The 16111-nt window shown below is 48.4% G+C and overlaps 5 protein-coding genes across 5 annotated transcripts; 3 read left to right on the top strand and 2 right to left on the bottom strand.

The window, feature by feature from the left end:
* Positions 1–6166: 6166 nt before the first annotated feature.
* ATNIH1004_007492 (uncharacterized protein) lies at positions 6167–7138 on the top strand (the record flags this gene model as incomplete). Its single annotated transcript, XM_033572115.1, has 1 exon — positions 6167–7138. The coding sequence occupies one exon, from the start codon at positions 6167–6169 to the stop codon at positions 7136–7138; it is 972 nt and encodes a 323-aa protein (XP_033425430.1).
* Positions 7139–7342: 204 nt separating this feature from the next.
* Positions 7343–7756, top strand: ATNIH1004_007491 (uncharacterized protein; the record flags this gene model as incomplete). Its single annotated transcript, XM_033572114.1, has 1 exon — positions 7343–7756. One exon carries the CDS (start codon positions 7343–7345, stop codon positions 7754–7756), a length of 414 nt encoding a protein of 137 aa, XP_033425429.1.
* A 968-nt stretch (positions 7757–8724) lies between these two features.
* NARS2 (asparagine--tRNA ligase SLM5) lies at positions 8725–10519 on the bottom strand (the record flags this gene model as incomplete). The annotated part of the gene is made up of 2 exons (XM_033572113.1): positions 8725–9864; positions 10061–10519. The coding sequence occupies 2 exons, from the start codon at positions 10517–10519 to the stop codon at positions 8725–8727; spliced, it is 1599 nt and encodes a 532-aa protein (XP_033425428.1).
* Positions 10520–10910: 391 nt separating this feature from the next.
* Positions 10911–13869, bottom strand: ATNIH1004_007489 (uncharacterized protein; the record flags this gene model as incomplete). The annotated part of the gene is made up of 2 exons (XM_033572112.1): positions 10911–13583; positions 13636–13869. 2 exons carry the CDS (start codon positions 13867–13869, stop codon positions 10911–10913), a joined length of 2907 nt encoding a protein of 968 aa, XP_033425427.1.
* Positions 13870–14793: 924 nt separating this feature from the next.
* On the top strand, positions 14794–15876 carry ATNIH1004_007488 (putative histone acetyltransferase (MysT1); the record flags this gene model as incomplete). The annotated part of the gene is made up of 1 exon (XM_033572111.1): positions 14794–15876. The coding sequence occupies one exon, from the start codon at positions 14794–14796 to the stop codon at positions 15874–15876; it is 1083 nt and encodes a 360-aa protein (XP_033425426.1).
* Positions 15877–16111: the final 235 nt, after the last annotated feature.

Below are 16111 nucleotides of genomic sequence, written 5' to 3'. Positions count from 1 at the left end.
ATCATATAGGAGAAATCGAAATACGGAGTAGAAGTTGAAAAAGGGAAAAAGTAAGAGAGAGAGAATTAAAAAAAAAAAAAAAAAAAGAAAATAAAAATAAATTAATAACAATAATAAAAATAAAACAACAGACAATAAAAGTAACGAGTAAACGAGACGGTAATACACTAGAAAGATACCGGTGGCACTCTGATCGCTTAGGCCCAACCAGAAATTGATTAGTGCGCGACTTTCTGAAGCTTAAGCTTAATCCAACACGAGGAACCTTAAGCTCGCTTAGAGGACAAAGCCCCCTCACGGGCCCACTTGATTCCAACTGATGTGTCTTTTTATCCATTTTGTCATTTCAGTTTGGTATTATTTAAATTTTTATTATTCTTTTTGACCCACCCTATATGCTGAATCATCATGGATAACACTGTACATTTCCCCATCTAAGCGCGTAACATATTATACATTGAATAAAATAGGGTTAAACTCCCCCCAGGTTGTGCAGCGGTTCCGCCCGAAAGTGACCCTTTCTAATCAAGGCTGACGACATTGATGTGCCGTTTTTCCGTAGTTATTTACATCTACTTACAGGTATGCTGGAAGTACTTTGCACGGGCATCCATCGGTCGGTTTTATTATATTATTATTGGAGGTGTTTCCTATTTCTTTCTACCTTTTTGTTTTTTTAAAAAAGCGCTCTCTCCTCTTTCGCCCACTTAAAAAATCCCAACTCGGCACATGACAACGGCCACGGCCACTGTGGCTAATTCATCTCGTATTCTCACGCCACGAGACATACGAGTACGATTCATGCTTTGATCTGGACAGAGTATCTATTCTGGAGTACAGGACTGAAGTCCGCCGGTGGAAGATACCTGATACCTCTCAGGAAATTCATCCCAATTTGTACCCCTTCACGATGATGGAGCCAGTCAATCCTGTAATACGAGGGGAGAATCCGCAGCCTCCATAGTCGGAGCCCATACTAGGTACTTTCCCTCGACCTGAAACCCCGTCCATCCGTCTAGGTACCATGTACGAAACAGGGATCCCGAACCCACAAGGCACTCAAACATGCAATGACAGATTGCGACTATACTAAAAACACCGGGGCCAAGCATGGAAATAATAAAATAATAAAACAAAATAATTTGTTTAAAAAAAAAATCCGTTTCGCAGTTCAATGGTTGCGAGTACGAGCGCACAGTTAATGCGTGATGGGTTACATGCTATCCACAGATGATGTATGTACCCTTGTAGTCTGGTCTAGGTATGTATGTAGTGAACTTACTGACGGAGATACCTACTTAAGTCGGCATGCTTCCCTTGCTTTAAAAGCCGGCATTACTAATCCTTCCATCAAAGCTTGACAAATCTTCTCTCACATCATAGGGTGTTACATCCAGAGGAGGAGAGTGGCTGGTTCTAAGTTAGCCTGGTGCATTAGCATATTATCATATCCCTTAGTAGTTAGCTAGTACAGATACACAGTATACTATGTAGTAGTACTCCGTAGTTAGGTAACTACAGGATATTATTATGTAACAAAGAGTATGCCAGCATAAGACAGGATAGGAAACAGTTAGAGAATGGAACAATGAACAGTCATATGCAAAAAAAAAGAAAAGAAAAGAAAAGAAAGAAAAGAAAGAAAGAGAGAAAAGAAAGAAAGAGAAAAAAAAAAGGCCAGACCAATCCAATGCCACGTAAGATAGAGACAAAGTTTCTCGGGTTCCGATTAGATAAGTGCATTAAAATTTATACTCATAGATACTGAGAATGGAGTAAACGACGCAATACGTACTTTATTAAATCGGCTATTTCAATCCGCAGCCCCTCTCGAGTCCATAATCCGGAGTTTATTGTCCAGTCACGTTGACCAGAGTCGCAGATAAAGTTGGCGGGCGCAGGCGAAGGAGTGAGCTTTAGCAAGACTGGGTTGCTATATTTAAGTCACTGATTTATGGATGTTTTAGTATTTTGTGAACAGGAGTAGGATTATTTTGATTGTCTTAGTCTTATTCAGGATAATTCCAGTGTGGACAGATTTCTCCTTTAGGTGTGAACAGGGAGGTATACTCCGTACTCTGTAATGTAATAAGAAATAAAATTAAAAAAAAGATCAGTGCACCTGCACATGATTGAATTCTCCAAATAGCTACTCCGTAGGGTTATTGCACATCCGGCGCTGCCGTCTAGGCTGCCGCGAAAATCCGCCTAAGCCTAGGTTACTGCCAATGAACAAGCAGCTACCACCTAAACTAGTACTCAGGATAAGCGTATCGCCAACAAAGTCGGCCGAATCCTGGTCCCTCGTCTTGGCTTCTTGGCCGGCCCACTTGGAGATGCGTAAATTATATTTGGCCAAGCTGTCTGGCGTTTGGAGAGTCAGGAGTACAGAGCAGTTTGCAGCTGATGTCTCACATGGAGAGAAGCCGGGAAGGTGAGGCAGAAATTTGAGAGTATTAGTATTACAGATTTATTACCTAAGTATACTATGTAGTAAAGGTAGTTAACTATAGGACTACATCTATACTTAGGTTAATCGCTACCAAATCACAGACTGTACATCGCAACTCCTAAGTACTAGTTGTGTGCCCTGTGTACCATGTTGGTAGATAGTGTGAGGGATATTATAGTTCCTGTACGTTAACACTCTCTCCAACTCCAGTTCATCCCGCGGGTATGGCGGCGACTCTACATATATCACCTGCAGAATCCTCTATGGACGGCTCTGGATGCAGTGGTCTGACAACTCAGATATATTTGAAGCTCTGCAGAATGTAGGACATGATGTCAGACAATGTACGGAGAAGTCTGTACTCTGTGCAGACTACAGAGCGCGTCCTCTCCGGCTGATATCACAGTTGCCGTATGACGACAGAGCCAAGGAGTCTTGATTTGTTTTTGGTCAAGTAGGAGCTTTAAACCATGGCTACCCATGGCTTTTTGTTTTATAGTGGAGGAGACGCAGGACTTACTTTCCCAGCCTTTTCGTTGGCGTTGAATTTTGGGTTGTAGTATGTAACTCTATCCTTGCCAAGCAGGTTTTTTTTTTTTTTCTCCTTCTCCTTTCTCCAACATACCCCCTGTTGTTCCCTGCTTAGAAAATGGCGTCTATATTAGGCCGCCAAGGTTATTTATACTCGTTACGATAGTAAGATATTTATTGTATTTCATGATTGGTAGTACTGGAAAGAGCTTGAACACCATAATCTCATATTTAACCAATAGGATAAGATTCATGACTCAAACCTTCATACTCTCATACTCTGAATAACTACTATAGATGTGCCTAGGTATCATGGTGATCATGTCAATTTTGTTATCAAAAATACGCCCTGATCACATTCTAGCCGGGGATGAAAATCCTTGTAGAATGACAGATCTTATTATTAACATTAATTACCTTCCCCCCCCCGACAAGACAAAAAACTCTTGAACTGACCCCTCCCCCTAGCGGACTTGCCCTTGCTTCCCATCAAGTCGCACGAGGAGTCCGTGATTCAGTCCCAGACAGCATGGTATGTCGGTCCCTTCCATACAAAGTGCAATCTGTTGGTGGCATGCCGATGCAACCCTTGATTTGGATCAAGGTTGCCAAGGGTGAGCCCTTTGTGAAACGTTGCACGGGCTTATCTCCACTAGCATAATTGGCAAGGCAAGCAGGACTAGGAATGCCCTGACTTGTATTTTAGAAAATTATTAATTTAGTTTTTTAATTTTAATTTAATTTATTTTATTTTTAAATATTATAACTTATTTATTTTGTTTCGCCGTTATCCATGTGGTCATTATTCCACGGGAAATGATAAATTTTTAAAATTTCAACTGTGGATTCCACGCACACTAGTCAAACCCCCCTCCCCCCTCTATGGAACTTTCAAGTCTCAGTAGGAGCAGTCTAAATATTTTGGAATCCACCCTCCTGTATTGAGGTTACCTTGTCGTGCTGATCACCTTCCTAACAGGGGTAATGCTTGACAGGATCAACCGCCCATTGCATAATGATCGATCATAGTTTGTTGGTTTAGGTTAAGGTACGGAGGAGACGGCCATCCAGCTGACTGTAAATGTCCTCGTTACCATGTCTAGTCATATCTAGTCATAGAGTTGTAGGAGTCAGCTTCCCTGCCTGCCCAAACTCCAAACTCCAACCACCAAACTCCAAAACTTACGGCTCTTCCCAGGTCCTAATCGATGGAAAAATACGATGGAAATCAAACCACGAAGGATCCCAATCCCTGAACAGCCCCAGCGTCAAAGCGCTGCAGAGCCAAGTTAATCCCCACCAACCATTTTGCCTTTACAGCGGGCAAGGTGACACGAGTTTCCGACTGGACCCTCGACCAGCAGATAGCCAAGGCTTAGCCTAGCATGGTCCAGTCTTGCCTCCTGATTTCTGTATTTCCGAGGCTCCGCTGATCGTATTATGCATCCTCTGTCCGCTATGTACATAGGCCGCCGTATGCAAGCTTCGACACTTGACATACACATGCATAGTTACAGGCTGATCAAATACATAGGGTGATATCTCTGTGTTATGTAAATTGGAGGATCTCGAATTTCTTTCTTTTTTTGCCCATCAGCTCGCCTGTGCCACCGTCGTAAGGATGGAGTTGGGTAAGGTGGCCATTATTATTAACATTATTCGTATCATTAGTATGGATTATTCCCATTTCCCCCCTTTAAGAAATCATAATTAAAGGCTGAGACGTCCCACGGATCTGACGGGCCGATTAGGTAATTTGGTGCGAGCGCCGAGAGACCAGAAACAGAATAGGTGTCCTTATGGGAGATGAACCACATCGCCGAGCGCAACGTCCGGACACGAGTGATCCAAATACGAGCTAATATGTCATCTAATTCTGGGCAGTGTCACCGTCGACCAACACCGGGAAAAGGCCGAGAGAATATGCTTAACACCAGTAAGGTTGGCAACTTGGCATTCCCCCGCGTAGGATCCTCCGCAATCTCCCTGGGAATGAATGGTGGCCATGGATGAGGCCCATTTTGTCTAGGAAAACTCAAGTGGCATTCCAATGACCAGGTAAGATCCTGCTATGACCGTCTCGTGGATATATCTCATTTTAAGTTTCTTCAACCCAACGACAACCCCATCTGCCTCTTTTTTCTTTTTTCTTTTTTTTTTTTTTCCTCGGCCAGCTAAGACTCCATCTAGAATATGGATGGAGTAAGACATGTCGGACTTCGCTCTTTTCCGACCGTCTTAAACGAGGTGGATCGTACCAAGTCCAATTGGGACAACCGTCGTAGCGAGGCTCCGCCCAGACCGCAGCTTGGAGGGATTAAAGTGTCCGATGGAGCCAGTCAGAGTTTGGCCGGTTCAATGGTCAGGGTCCTGTGTTCCTGCTTCCAGCCTTCCTAATTTGGTGGGTGGGAGGATGGGTTTAACATCCGCCGCAACCCGGATCCAATTATCACCAGCGACTATGGAAGACAGACAATGGATGTTCCAGAAACCTTTGTCGAAGACAAAAGAACAACTCAGTCCTTTCCGGGGATCCACCGGGTGCCATCTCTGCCTAGAAATAGGGAATAGTTAGTGTAACTGTATAATCTTTAACCGAAACCCACTGTTCTCGCATACGGCGATACGTAGCCGAGCCAACCCAGAGTTGCATTGTGGCTAGGCATTCGGATGGGGCGAGGTTTTTTGGCCCCTGAAAAGAGAAGAGGCGGCAGGCAATTGTGCTTTTCTAGTCGGAATTCGCCGGATTCTGATGCCTCTCACCGCCCTCTTCGGGGAATTGGCCGTCACGTGACCTGCCCCTCGGATTCTCTTCGCGGAAAGCAATGTTGACAAAAGCAATTTTGACGCCATCTCTGATTAGGAACATGGCTTGGCGGGTGGCTATCCATGACGATGCGAGATCATAAGTATACTAGTATCTCCTACGCGGATGCTAATCGTGCCTCTCTTATTAGGCTCTCTCGCTGGCTGTTTGACTGACTCACCATGACTCACTAAAGGAACGCTAAAAGCATTGACTTTGCAGGGCTCAATCCTGATATGGCAAAATGACTATGTTGCTATTATTACTCGGAGCTATAATGAGGGGTAGAGAATGGGCGATAATGGAAGGGATATATTTGTATGCACAGAGTAGTTGAGACCTTTTTACGGAATCGAGTTTCCATCAATATCTTCGTTATGCCGATGGTCAAGTTCTCGACCACACAGTCAGAGAGGCTCTTCCCCCAAAACAGACTCACGTCCGAACGGATCGTTGCTCTATCTCTGTTGGATGCGACCTCCGTCGATTTCCAGCATACGTGTGCCATCTGGTTGTTTGAAGCCCCAGAGCAAAGAACCTCGAGCCAGTTCAATCTATCGGACCATTTACGTCAGTCGCTACAAGTCACCCTTGGCGCATATCCACAATGGTGTGGACGGCTGAAAATTGTCAACACTCTGAGCAATACGGCTGTAGCAGGAGAGGAGCATCTGCCACCCCATGCTCGACGGTTTGGTCGTGTCCACGTAGTGTACGGGTCCTCTCAAGATCCCGGGGTTGAATTCACAGTCGCAAGCAGCGAAACCACTTTGGATGCGCTCTGTTCGGTCTCTCGAGCTGTATCTCAAGTTGTGTGGAATCGCAAGGAGGTCCCCCTCACGGCGTTTGTCTCTCAAACGCAGCTTCAAAATCTCGTTAAGCCTGTCAGTGCTAATGATGTAGGCCTGTTCCCCCCTGTAATGGCCGTCCAGCTGACAACACTGGCATGCGGGGGATTTGTACTGACGGTGAATTGCGTGCATCCTCTAGCCGATGCACACTCCGTGATACATTTTGTCAAGGATCTGGCGAGCGTCAGTCGATCCATTCTCCAGGGCGCAGACTTGCCATCATTGAGCCCGTCGTTCGAACCAGACAAAGTGGATTCTTCCGCGGCCGGGGACATCAACGCCCTATCTGCTGATCCAGCAATCGTTCAGGAGGTTGAGCGGTTACCTCTGCACCGGTATGATTGGTGGACCCAAGCACCTGGAAGTTCACGGACTCCGCGCACCCCGGAGGTGTTCCAGAACGAGGACCTGAGTCCGGCAGGAAAGCCGATCCCATGGCACGAATGGGACGTCAGTGCGCCGCCTTTATTTTACGACGTGCACCTCACCTCAGAATAGGGGAAGTCCTCTGGCGGGAAGCGAACAAAAGTTCCTCTCTCAAGTCGAAAACATCCACAGGGAGGATCAGTCGTCACGATGCAATCCTGGCGCATATTTGGTCCTGTATCAATCGCGCTCGGCAATTGGAGCAGGACCCGAATCCAGTCCATTGCGATCTAACGCTCGGGCTGCGACCTCCCCTCCAACTCGGGGATTCCCTTCATGGGATCACTGAGCCTCATGATGAACATCGAGCTGCCAGGGATCAAGGCAACCGCGACTGTGAAAACCGCCAGTGATCCCCAATCCCCCAGTACACTTCGACCCATTGCCCAGCGCATCCGAGAGACGCTGGGTCAGGTGAACAGTCCTAGAGCCATTGCGGCGCACCTGCACCGTCTAGCGTTTGAGAAATCCCCCCAGAGGATCTGGCAAGGATTTCTCGGTCGACGCCACATCATGGTGACGACGTGGGCGCGAGCAGGACTATACGAGGTCGATTTAGGCTTAGGAGCGAGGGTTCGTTATGCCGACGGGGTGTTTGTTACCCATCATGGACGGTTTGGTCTCGATCAAAGAGGGACCAGCACCCTCTCTTCCCTCTCCATCCTCCGGCAACAGTACCTCTTGGACTGACAGCGGGGTGGATATTTCCATCCGCCTGCGCACCGAGGACATGGATAGGTTGATTCATGATCCACAGCTCCTAGTCCGCACGTCTTAGAGTAAGGCAGAACATTCCAGAAGCAGCAGCATATAGGGATATGTGATCAGTTACCTGATAGAGTTTAGTCATGATTAATTCATCATCTTAGTTATAACGAATAGATTAAGTTGGATAAAAAGGTCCAAACTACAAAGTAGGGTACATGCGGAGTACACGAAGGGAATGAATGTACCGTATCCATAATGTCTTGGCCCAACCTAGAAATCCTCGCGTACCACGTGGACCTTTTTTCTTAATTTTTTACTTTTGTTTTACAATGTACATACGTACTAGCGCATGAGTTTAATAATAAAAACCAAATTCAAAAATTCAAAACCAAAAAAAATAATCCCGAAAATCCACAAATGGATCCCCCAAGGTGGCGCGGTCTGATGACTGACCGACTCGCAGTCTCGGATAGTTGGAGTCGAAGGGACCACGAATGGCCTCGGATTACGAGTCCAGAGGATCTTTCTGGAGTCCATGAGTAATAGATTCGCGGTCTCGGGATTTGCCTTGATTTGCTTTGGTTTGGTTTGGTAGGTTGTGGTAGGTTGGGTTGTGTGGCTGGGGATGAGTCACTCTGTTTCTCTCTGTTTCACACTGTCTTTCTGTGTCCGTGTTTGTGTTTGGTGGTCCGATTATTATGTCGATGTTATATATACATAATGTAGTTGTCATGTCAGTGGTTGGGGTAGATCCATGGATCGATTCTGCGTTTTCCGTTGTATCGGGTCTGCCAAAGACTGTAGGAATAAATTTATAGAATAATATAATTAGTTTAGTACTTTAGTACCCAAATATGCTGTCCTAGCAAAGCATTATAGTACCTAAGCATGCCTCTAATATACATACCCTAACCGATTTCTAGTCTCACTGCCATACTGTATATGTTTACTTAACAATCAGCTCGTCCAAAGTATCGTGGAAATGCCACCACATCCCGGACACTCGACATCCCAGTGAGATACCCCAGGAATCGATCGAACCCTAGCCCAAATCCCCCGTGCGGCGCCGTCCCCCATCGTCGAAGATCGGCGTACCATTCAAGGTGACCAAGGTCTTCATCACGCTGCAGATAAGGGTACAGTGGCTTATCCCAATCCTCCTTGCCGGCGCCGTCTCTCTCCATGACTGGTGATTGTTGTCCCGACGGCCGCGTCTTGATGAGCCCGTGCTCGCGCATGTTCTGGATGATGTTTGGCAGTCGATGTTCACGGAGAGAACCCCCGGCGACTTCGCTGACCTCCGGAAGGAGGAGATCAAAGCATGCAACTGTTTCGCCGGGTGCCGGGGATGTGTTGCCGTTCGACGCCCGCATCTCAGACGGAGCCATGTAGAAAGGCTTCACTTCCTTGGGATAGTCGGTCACAAACACGGGTCGGCCCCCGTGGATCTCGTCCACGATGTACTTCTCATGCTCCAGCTGAAGTCCGCCAGTCCAGGTCGGTGCATATTCGAACGACGCATTTCTCTTGGCAACAGCGTCTTGGAGAAGCTCGATTGCCTGTGTATAGGTCATTTGGCTCCATTTAGGCCCGTCCATTAGGTTCAGCCACTTCTGTCGTAGCGCGGAATCCGTTCCCTCCGCCGTTTCTTGACCCGGTGCCCCTGATCGCTTCGCGGAGAGCACCTCCTGGCCTACGGGAGTGTTGTATAACCGCTGGATCACGTCACGTAGGAGATACTCCACGAACCCGGTGAGTGAGTCGAGGTCGGCCATAAAATTCATCTCCGCCTCCAGCATGTAGAACTCGCTGAGATGACGCGGCGTGTCGCTCTTCTCCGCTCGGAACGTGGGGGATATTGTCCAGACATTCCCTAGCTCCGCTGCGTAGGCCTCCAAGTGCAGCTGCGATGACACCGTCAGATACTTGGGGGCCCGGAAGAAATGCTCATCTCCGGTTTGTGACGTCTTCATTTCTCGTGGCATGACCGTAAACGTCTCCCCCGCGCCTTCGCAATCGGACGATGTAATAAGCGGTGGGTGAACCTGACAAAACCCGCCATTGGGAGTATTACGAAACGAGTTCCCTAACTGGTAGAGGCATTCAGAGCGGAATCGCGAGAGAAGGGAATTGAAGGGTGTTCGTAGACGGAGGTGTGGGATTTGACGGAGGAATTCAGAACTATGGTATTTTTTTTGAATGGGATATGTCTGTAGCATTCGCGAGGATCAGCTGTATGTACTTTCAGTGGGATTCGGAAAACTCTAAGGGGTCATATATATCTACCTCATCTGCCTTCCCAACCACTTTCACTGCCGTCGTCTGCAGCTCATGGCTCTGCTTTTTGCCGAGCGGACAGGCCTTCCAGGCACCCGATATTTCGACAGCGGTTCCTGTAGACAGGCTGAAGAGATTAAGGGTAAGTGTTTTAGCCTTTAACGAAATGGTAGTGCGTGCACTGGACGAAGGAACAACGTACTCGGCGGCCTGGGTTGGGTTCAAGAAAGCCTGCACAGGCTCGATTGTCGATCCATCCGAAATTTCTGCAAATGCGAAGCGTTTCTGTTTTCGAACCGAGCGAACAACCCCTTGCAGTTTGATATCCTGGTTCTCAAGGCTGGAGGACCCATCCTGACTCTTCTGAAGCGCCTGTGCGCATCGTAGCAGAGTGGGCGCAACGCTCTGCGGCGGCTGACGATTAAGTCTGGCAACAGACGTAGCAAAGGCCCGTCGCCATATCAGCATATCTTTTGCCAAGGAAAAGCACTAAGCTCAAGTGCTAGAGGATGCTGGGAGGGAATGAAATGATGATGCTAGGAGGGCCTGTCCGCGGAGGAACAACAATGACAATCGGCCCGCTTACATGATCCAGCGCTGCCTTTAACAGCTAAAGTACAACAACTACTTGTTCTCGTCGATTCGAAGGGCAAACAAGCCAGTGATATTAACTCCATCCATATTAGATATACCGCACATGAAAAAGAAAAGAAAAGGTCATTCCATATTCCTGCCATACTTGTACGAGAGTGGGATGTTGGAAGACTAACGACCCTCACTGTCGCAGAACACCGAGATCCCAGAAAGAACAGTAAATATCAGAGAATCAACCCAGAACGCTCAGACTTTCCAATCGTAACTACCATGACCCTTGTTGCTCGTATGCCTTCCGTTCTTCCTCGATCATCTCGATCGCCTCGGAAACCCTCCCGTCCGCGGCAGCTGCATACACGGCAATTCTCTGCAGTCCACCTTCCTCGGAGCTTCCGTAACCCAGGCTAGCCAGAGTGGAAACACAGGAGTCAATTGTGCGTTGCCTGGCATCGAAGGCTAGGGAGCCTTCCCTCTCAGTCGTAGGTTCCTGTGACCTCTGAGGGTGAGGCAAGTTTGCTGTAGGCTGATTGTCCTGAAGTGAACCGCGTTCGCTAGACCAACGTCTTCGTGCTCTGTCCAAACCCCGAGTTCTCGAGGGACCAGGATTCCAGAGACCTGAATGTCTCCGGGGTGGATTGGTGGATCCCACCGTCCTTGAACGGCGGCCCTGGAATGCTCCAGGAGTATGGCTAGGACTGTTTGACTGTTGCGGATGAGGTTCTGGAGGCGGACCAGAAACTGGATAAACGCTCCTCGGTACCTCTGGGAATGCACCGGGTATGCTCGGCGATGCAGTCCGACCATGAACTCCATTGTTGCCGGGGTTTTGCGCAGCCCGAGACGAAGATGCGTTAGATGAATTGGTCTCTCGACGCTGTTCAGCTAGGAAGTGTGCATCCAACTGAGAAACAGGAGGGAATCGCGACTCCGCCTCCGCCGGTCGAATTAAATACGGAAAAGACTCGGATGGCCTATTGTTCTCCCCGGACGGCTGCGAAGCTCTCCCCGGAACAAGAGACGGATAACGGGCATTGAGTAGATCGGGGTTATCAGGCCCATTGGTGATCGGTGGTCGAAGAAGAGGAGGACTGAAGCGCGTCCAGCTACCCCTGTTGGCAGGAAGATGCTGCTCATTTCCAGGGGCCTGCCTTTGAGGCGAGGCTTGGCCTATCTCTGTAGCAGAATGCTGAGGCCCCGATGACTTTGAGGGAGAGCATCCATCGCGTCCACTCGGGCTTAGAGTGGTAATTGGCGAGTTATCGCTGTACTCAAGGTTTATCGAATGGCCATCAATTAAGGTTCCTTGCAGGCCGTCCAAAGCCGCCCGCGCAGCATGGATTGAAGGGAAATGCAGATAACCAAAACCAGCATGGTTGCCCGTCTGCGAATCTAGAGGAAGATGTACATCAACCAAGAATCCCTTTGCGGCGAAAACGTCGCGAATCATTTTGTCATTAACGTTGAACCCCAGATTACCGATAAACAGTGCTGTCTCCGCCGAGCGATCCGCCGGTGAAGTATTCGGCCTCTCGTTAGGGATAGGGGGAACAATATTATACCGGGCCATTGTATAAGGTGGTCGCTCATAGACGGGATACGGGGTGGTATTAGTCCAGCCCCCATGAGGTCGTCGTGGGTGTGAAAATGGGCCAGGAAAGTTGGGTGGCACAGACTGGCGATCCGGCTGTGAGAACCAAGAACAAACTGTGGGGGGATGAGAAGGATATCGAGGGATAGAGAAATGAGAGTTGTAGTCCGCGGCACCGCTTCCATAGGGCCTGCTAGAGGAATGGGACGACTCGTGAGGATGCACTTGCCCTTCCTGATTTGACGAGGATACCGGAGCTGATGCGTCGGGTTGCTGATGGAGGTTCACGGAAGGACCATTATTGTGACTCCCAAGCTGATTGACATTCTCTGTGTTTGAGTGATCCTGTGATTCTGCACGCATTTGTGGCATTTCTGCCTTTTCAGCGCTCACTGTGTCATTTCTCTCCAGGGTTGTCGCAGGAGGCGGCGAGGATTGGACGGTGTCGGCTCGCCGGAATACATCGTTAACTGGGACATCGTCTACTGGATGTTCCTGCTCCGCAGTCTGGGTAGCGGATGGTCCACTGGCCGACGGGCCACTGTTCTTATGTCTCTGGGCGTTGCATCCAAGCTCAGACTCGAACGCTTCAAATAAAGTGTGGCCCATATTGCCAAGTTCAGATGCCATATTTCGTAGACCCTCTACGGTGCTCTCGGCCGTGGGGAGTCCCCCCTGGAAGATGTTGCCTGGGGTTTGCCCTCTTGTAGTCGACGCGTTGTTGATGGCATTAACCAAGTTTCTCGCGTGAACTTCCAGGGTGGTGAGTGCTACTTGCATCGAGGATCCAAACTGGTCAGGAATAGCTTGTTGGGCATTTTGCAACTGTCGTTCAATCTTTGGAACTGTGGAGCGTAGTCTAGAACCCAGCACCTCAGAGCCACTGAGCATACTGTTGATCAAATTCTCTACCAACAATCGGGGTCTGTCGTCTGCTATCCTCGATTGTGGTTCCGCCGAAGGCGCATTGTTATCCTGTTGAGAGTTGTTCTCATTCAGAGAATCGGGGGCACTTAGGATCTTTACCATTTCAGCCTCAAATGCAGCCAGGAGTGGCTCGACTTCTTCCCTCATAGCAGGACTAGTATCCTCAGCAGCACCAGTCCTCTCGCTGATACCGGGATGCGGGGTCTCAACATTTGCCGATCTCGCGGCGCTGGGGTCCTCTGTAGTTCGTTGAACGCTCTGCGAGTCTGGGTTGTATTCGAACGTCTTCCACAATTCTACTACCGAATTTGATCGCCGAATGTCGAATACATGTATTGGTTCAGGAACGGATATTTCATCTAGTTGAGTTGGGACAATAGCCGGCTCATCGAGACGCTGTGAGAGTTCGAGGGCAGAGCCAACCTGACATTGATCATTAGGACAGATATAAAGGCACGTCTATTAGAGCACCTACCGTGATAAGTTCGCCATCATCGTCATCGACATAGGTCAGCCGAGCCCGGGGATGATTCGACGCAATGTCATTGTACTGTGACGCAGATAGAGACACGATTCCTCGACGACGTTGACTAAACCGATGATCTTGGGAAGTCGTATGAGACGATTCATGGACGAGGTCTAACTGTTCGTTGGTATTTTCCGGAGATGGTGGTCTATGAAGATCCCGGATCTGGAATGGTTTCAACATCTTCACGCTTGTTCGGTGGGGAAAAGCCCAGGAAATCAAAACGCAGTTCTGGACCAGTCGACAAGAGGTAGAACACGAATAGTATTCCAATAGTTCACTAAAAACCGACTAAAATCTTTGATTATCTTAAAAAGTGGGAGAGAAAGGAAAAGTAATTATTCTGTCTAGAGCCCGTATCGTTTGGAGTAGAAGTAGGAACCGGAGGGGTGATAAGGAGTAGCTGAGGCTGGTGTGATAAGTAGTATATTACGCTGTTGCCTATGCACGAGGATGGCGACAGGTTAGTTCCTCGGGAGTTCTAACTAATCGTAATACCAATAGTAAGTCGTAGGAAATAGGTCGACCATGATGATGGTGATGATGATGATGATGACCGAAGGCAGATGGAATAACGTAAGACAGATGGAGGGACAAGGGAGGTCAGGCAACAAGATAAGCGGGATAGAGATGGCGTTAACAGTGTTAATTGCGTCTGTCCTTGTTCATCGTCAAAGCTTCAATGGGCTGTAAGTGGCCTTTGATTGGCCAGAGCTGCCATCAAGTGACCTGTGCGGTATTAGTCAGCAATTCCCCCGTGGGTCGTTAATGCCTCAGGTTCCAAGCCTATCTCGAATTCTCAGGTGTTTGCCTCCTCCTCGTCGGGGAAGGAATTGATTGATTGTTTCGTCGCATTCAATCAATTGTATTCCCTCCATTCGCATTCAGAACTCCCCTTCCCCCTTGGACTTTTCTTTTCTTTTCTCTTTCCTTTCTCCCCCCGCCTTGTCCCCTCCTTCCGTTCTTCTAGACACAGCGTGCCTTCGCAGCAGTATATACTATCAACGCCAATGGCCTGCCCTCGGAGAAACTGCACCGATAGCAAACCGTCATTTACAGAATTGTCTTGGAGTCCCTGCTTGTTCACTCCATTTTAGCCTGTAATCAATGGCTTCCAACGACACCCTGTCCCACGCGAAATCACCCGTCAACCGTAACGTCAAGCATGTTGTGTTAGGTGACCTTCTTTTTCAGACCTGGTACCAGTCCATCTACCCGGAAGATCTCGTTAGCAAGGACACGAATCGGCTATACGTTTGTCGCTGGTGCTTCCGGTACTCGTGCGACACGAATTCCTACGCCAGACACACGCAGGTTTGCCATCACCGCACGACGCCCCCCGGAGCGAAAGTGTATGACCATGGCGGATACTCAGTGTGGGAAGTAGACGGAGAATGTCACAAGCTATACGCCCAAAACCTCTCCCTCTTCGCCAAGCTTTTCCTCGACCACAAGTCCGTATTCTTCGACGTGGTTTCCTTCCTCTACTACCTCCTTGTCTTCACCGATCCGAAGGACTCGAGCTATCATATCCTGGGGTTCTTTTCCAAGGAGAAGCTGTCTTGGGATGCAAATAACCTGGCCTGTATCTTGATCTTTCCACCGTACCAGCACAAGCAGCTTGGTAAGTTGTTAATGGGTGTCAGCTACAAGCTCAGCGGTTGGGAACGGGATATCGGGTTGATCGGTGGTCCGGAGAAGCCATTGAGTGAAATGGGAAGTAAAAGCTATAGCCGCTTTTGGGAAGAGCGAATTGCAAGATATATATTACGGCAGGAATCAGAGGCGATGGGCACAAAGGATTCGTCACAGCAAAAACAGAAAAACCCCAAGGGTGCTCGGAAACGACATCCTCATGAGATCATAACAGTTCAGGATATTGGGTTGGCTACGGGTATGCTGACCGAAGACGTTATCACCGCATTGAAGGGGATGGGCGTCGTCGAGCCGACAACACCCTCCAAAAGACGCAAATCGCAGCAGACATCTGGCGAAAATGGACCGGATGATAGCGAAATGGTGATAATACACAAGTCGAATGTGTTAGACTGGGCGAAGGCTCATAACGTTGCTTTACAAGACCCCGTGAGGGCCGAGGGCTTTCTTGGGAAGTTGGCTCCGAATAGCAGCAAAGAGTGTACCCCTTCTCCCAATGAGAAAGAGGATGGCGACGGTCCTGATGATGAATGACTTCTCATCTGTTTATTTTAGAAGAAACTGGTTGTGTCCTATGAGACAAGCTCATGTATCAATATGGGATACACCTATAGAGAAGTTTACGTTAGATCTTGTTACTTTAGCCCTGCAAACCGGCTATATCGGTAGACTTATTATAATCTACAACTCCTGCCGATACTGTAATCTATCAAGACGAATATATCTCACTATCAAGGTGGATTAGCGTTTGCGCAAGCTTAATGGCCCG

The sequence above is a fragment of the Aspergillus tanneri genome, assembly GCF_003426965.1.
Source record: "Aspergillus tanneri strain NIH1004 chromosome Unknown AapTan_7_pilon_pilon_pilon, whole genome shotgun sequence".
In the NCBI taxonomy this organism is placed as follows: Eukaryota; Fungi; Ascomycota; class Eurotiomycetes; order Eurotiales; family Aspergillaceae; genus Aspergillus; species Aspergillus tanneri.
Note: the sequence above shows the minus strand (reverse complement) of the source record. Positions and strands in the feature narration are given on the sequence as shown.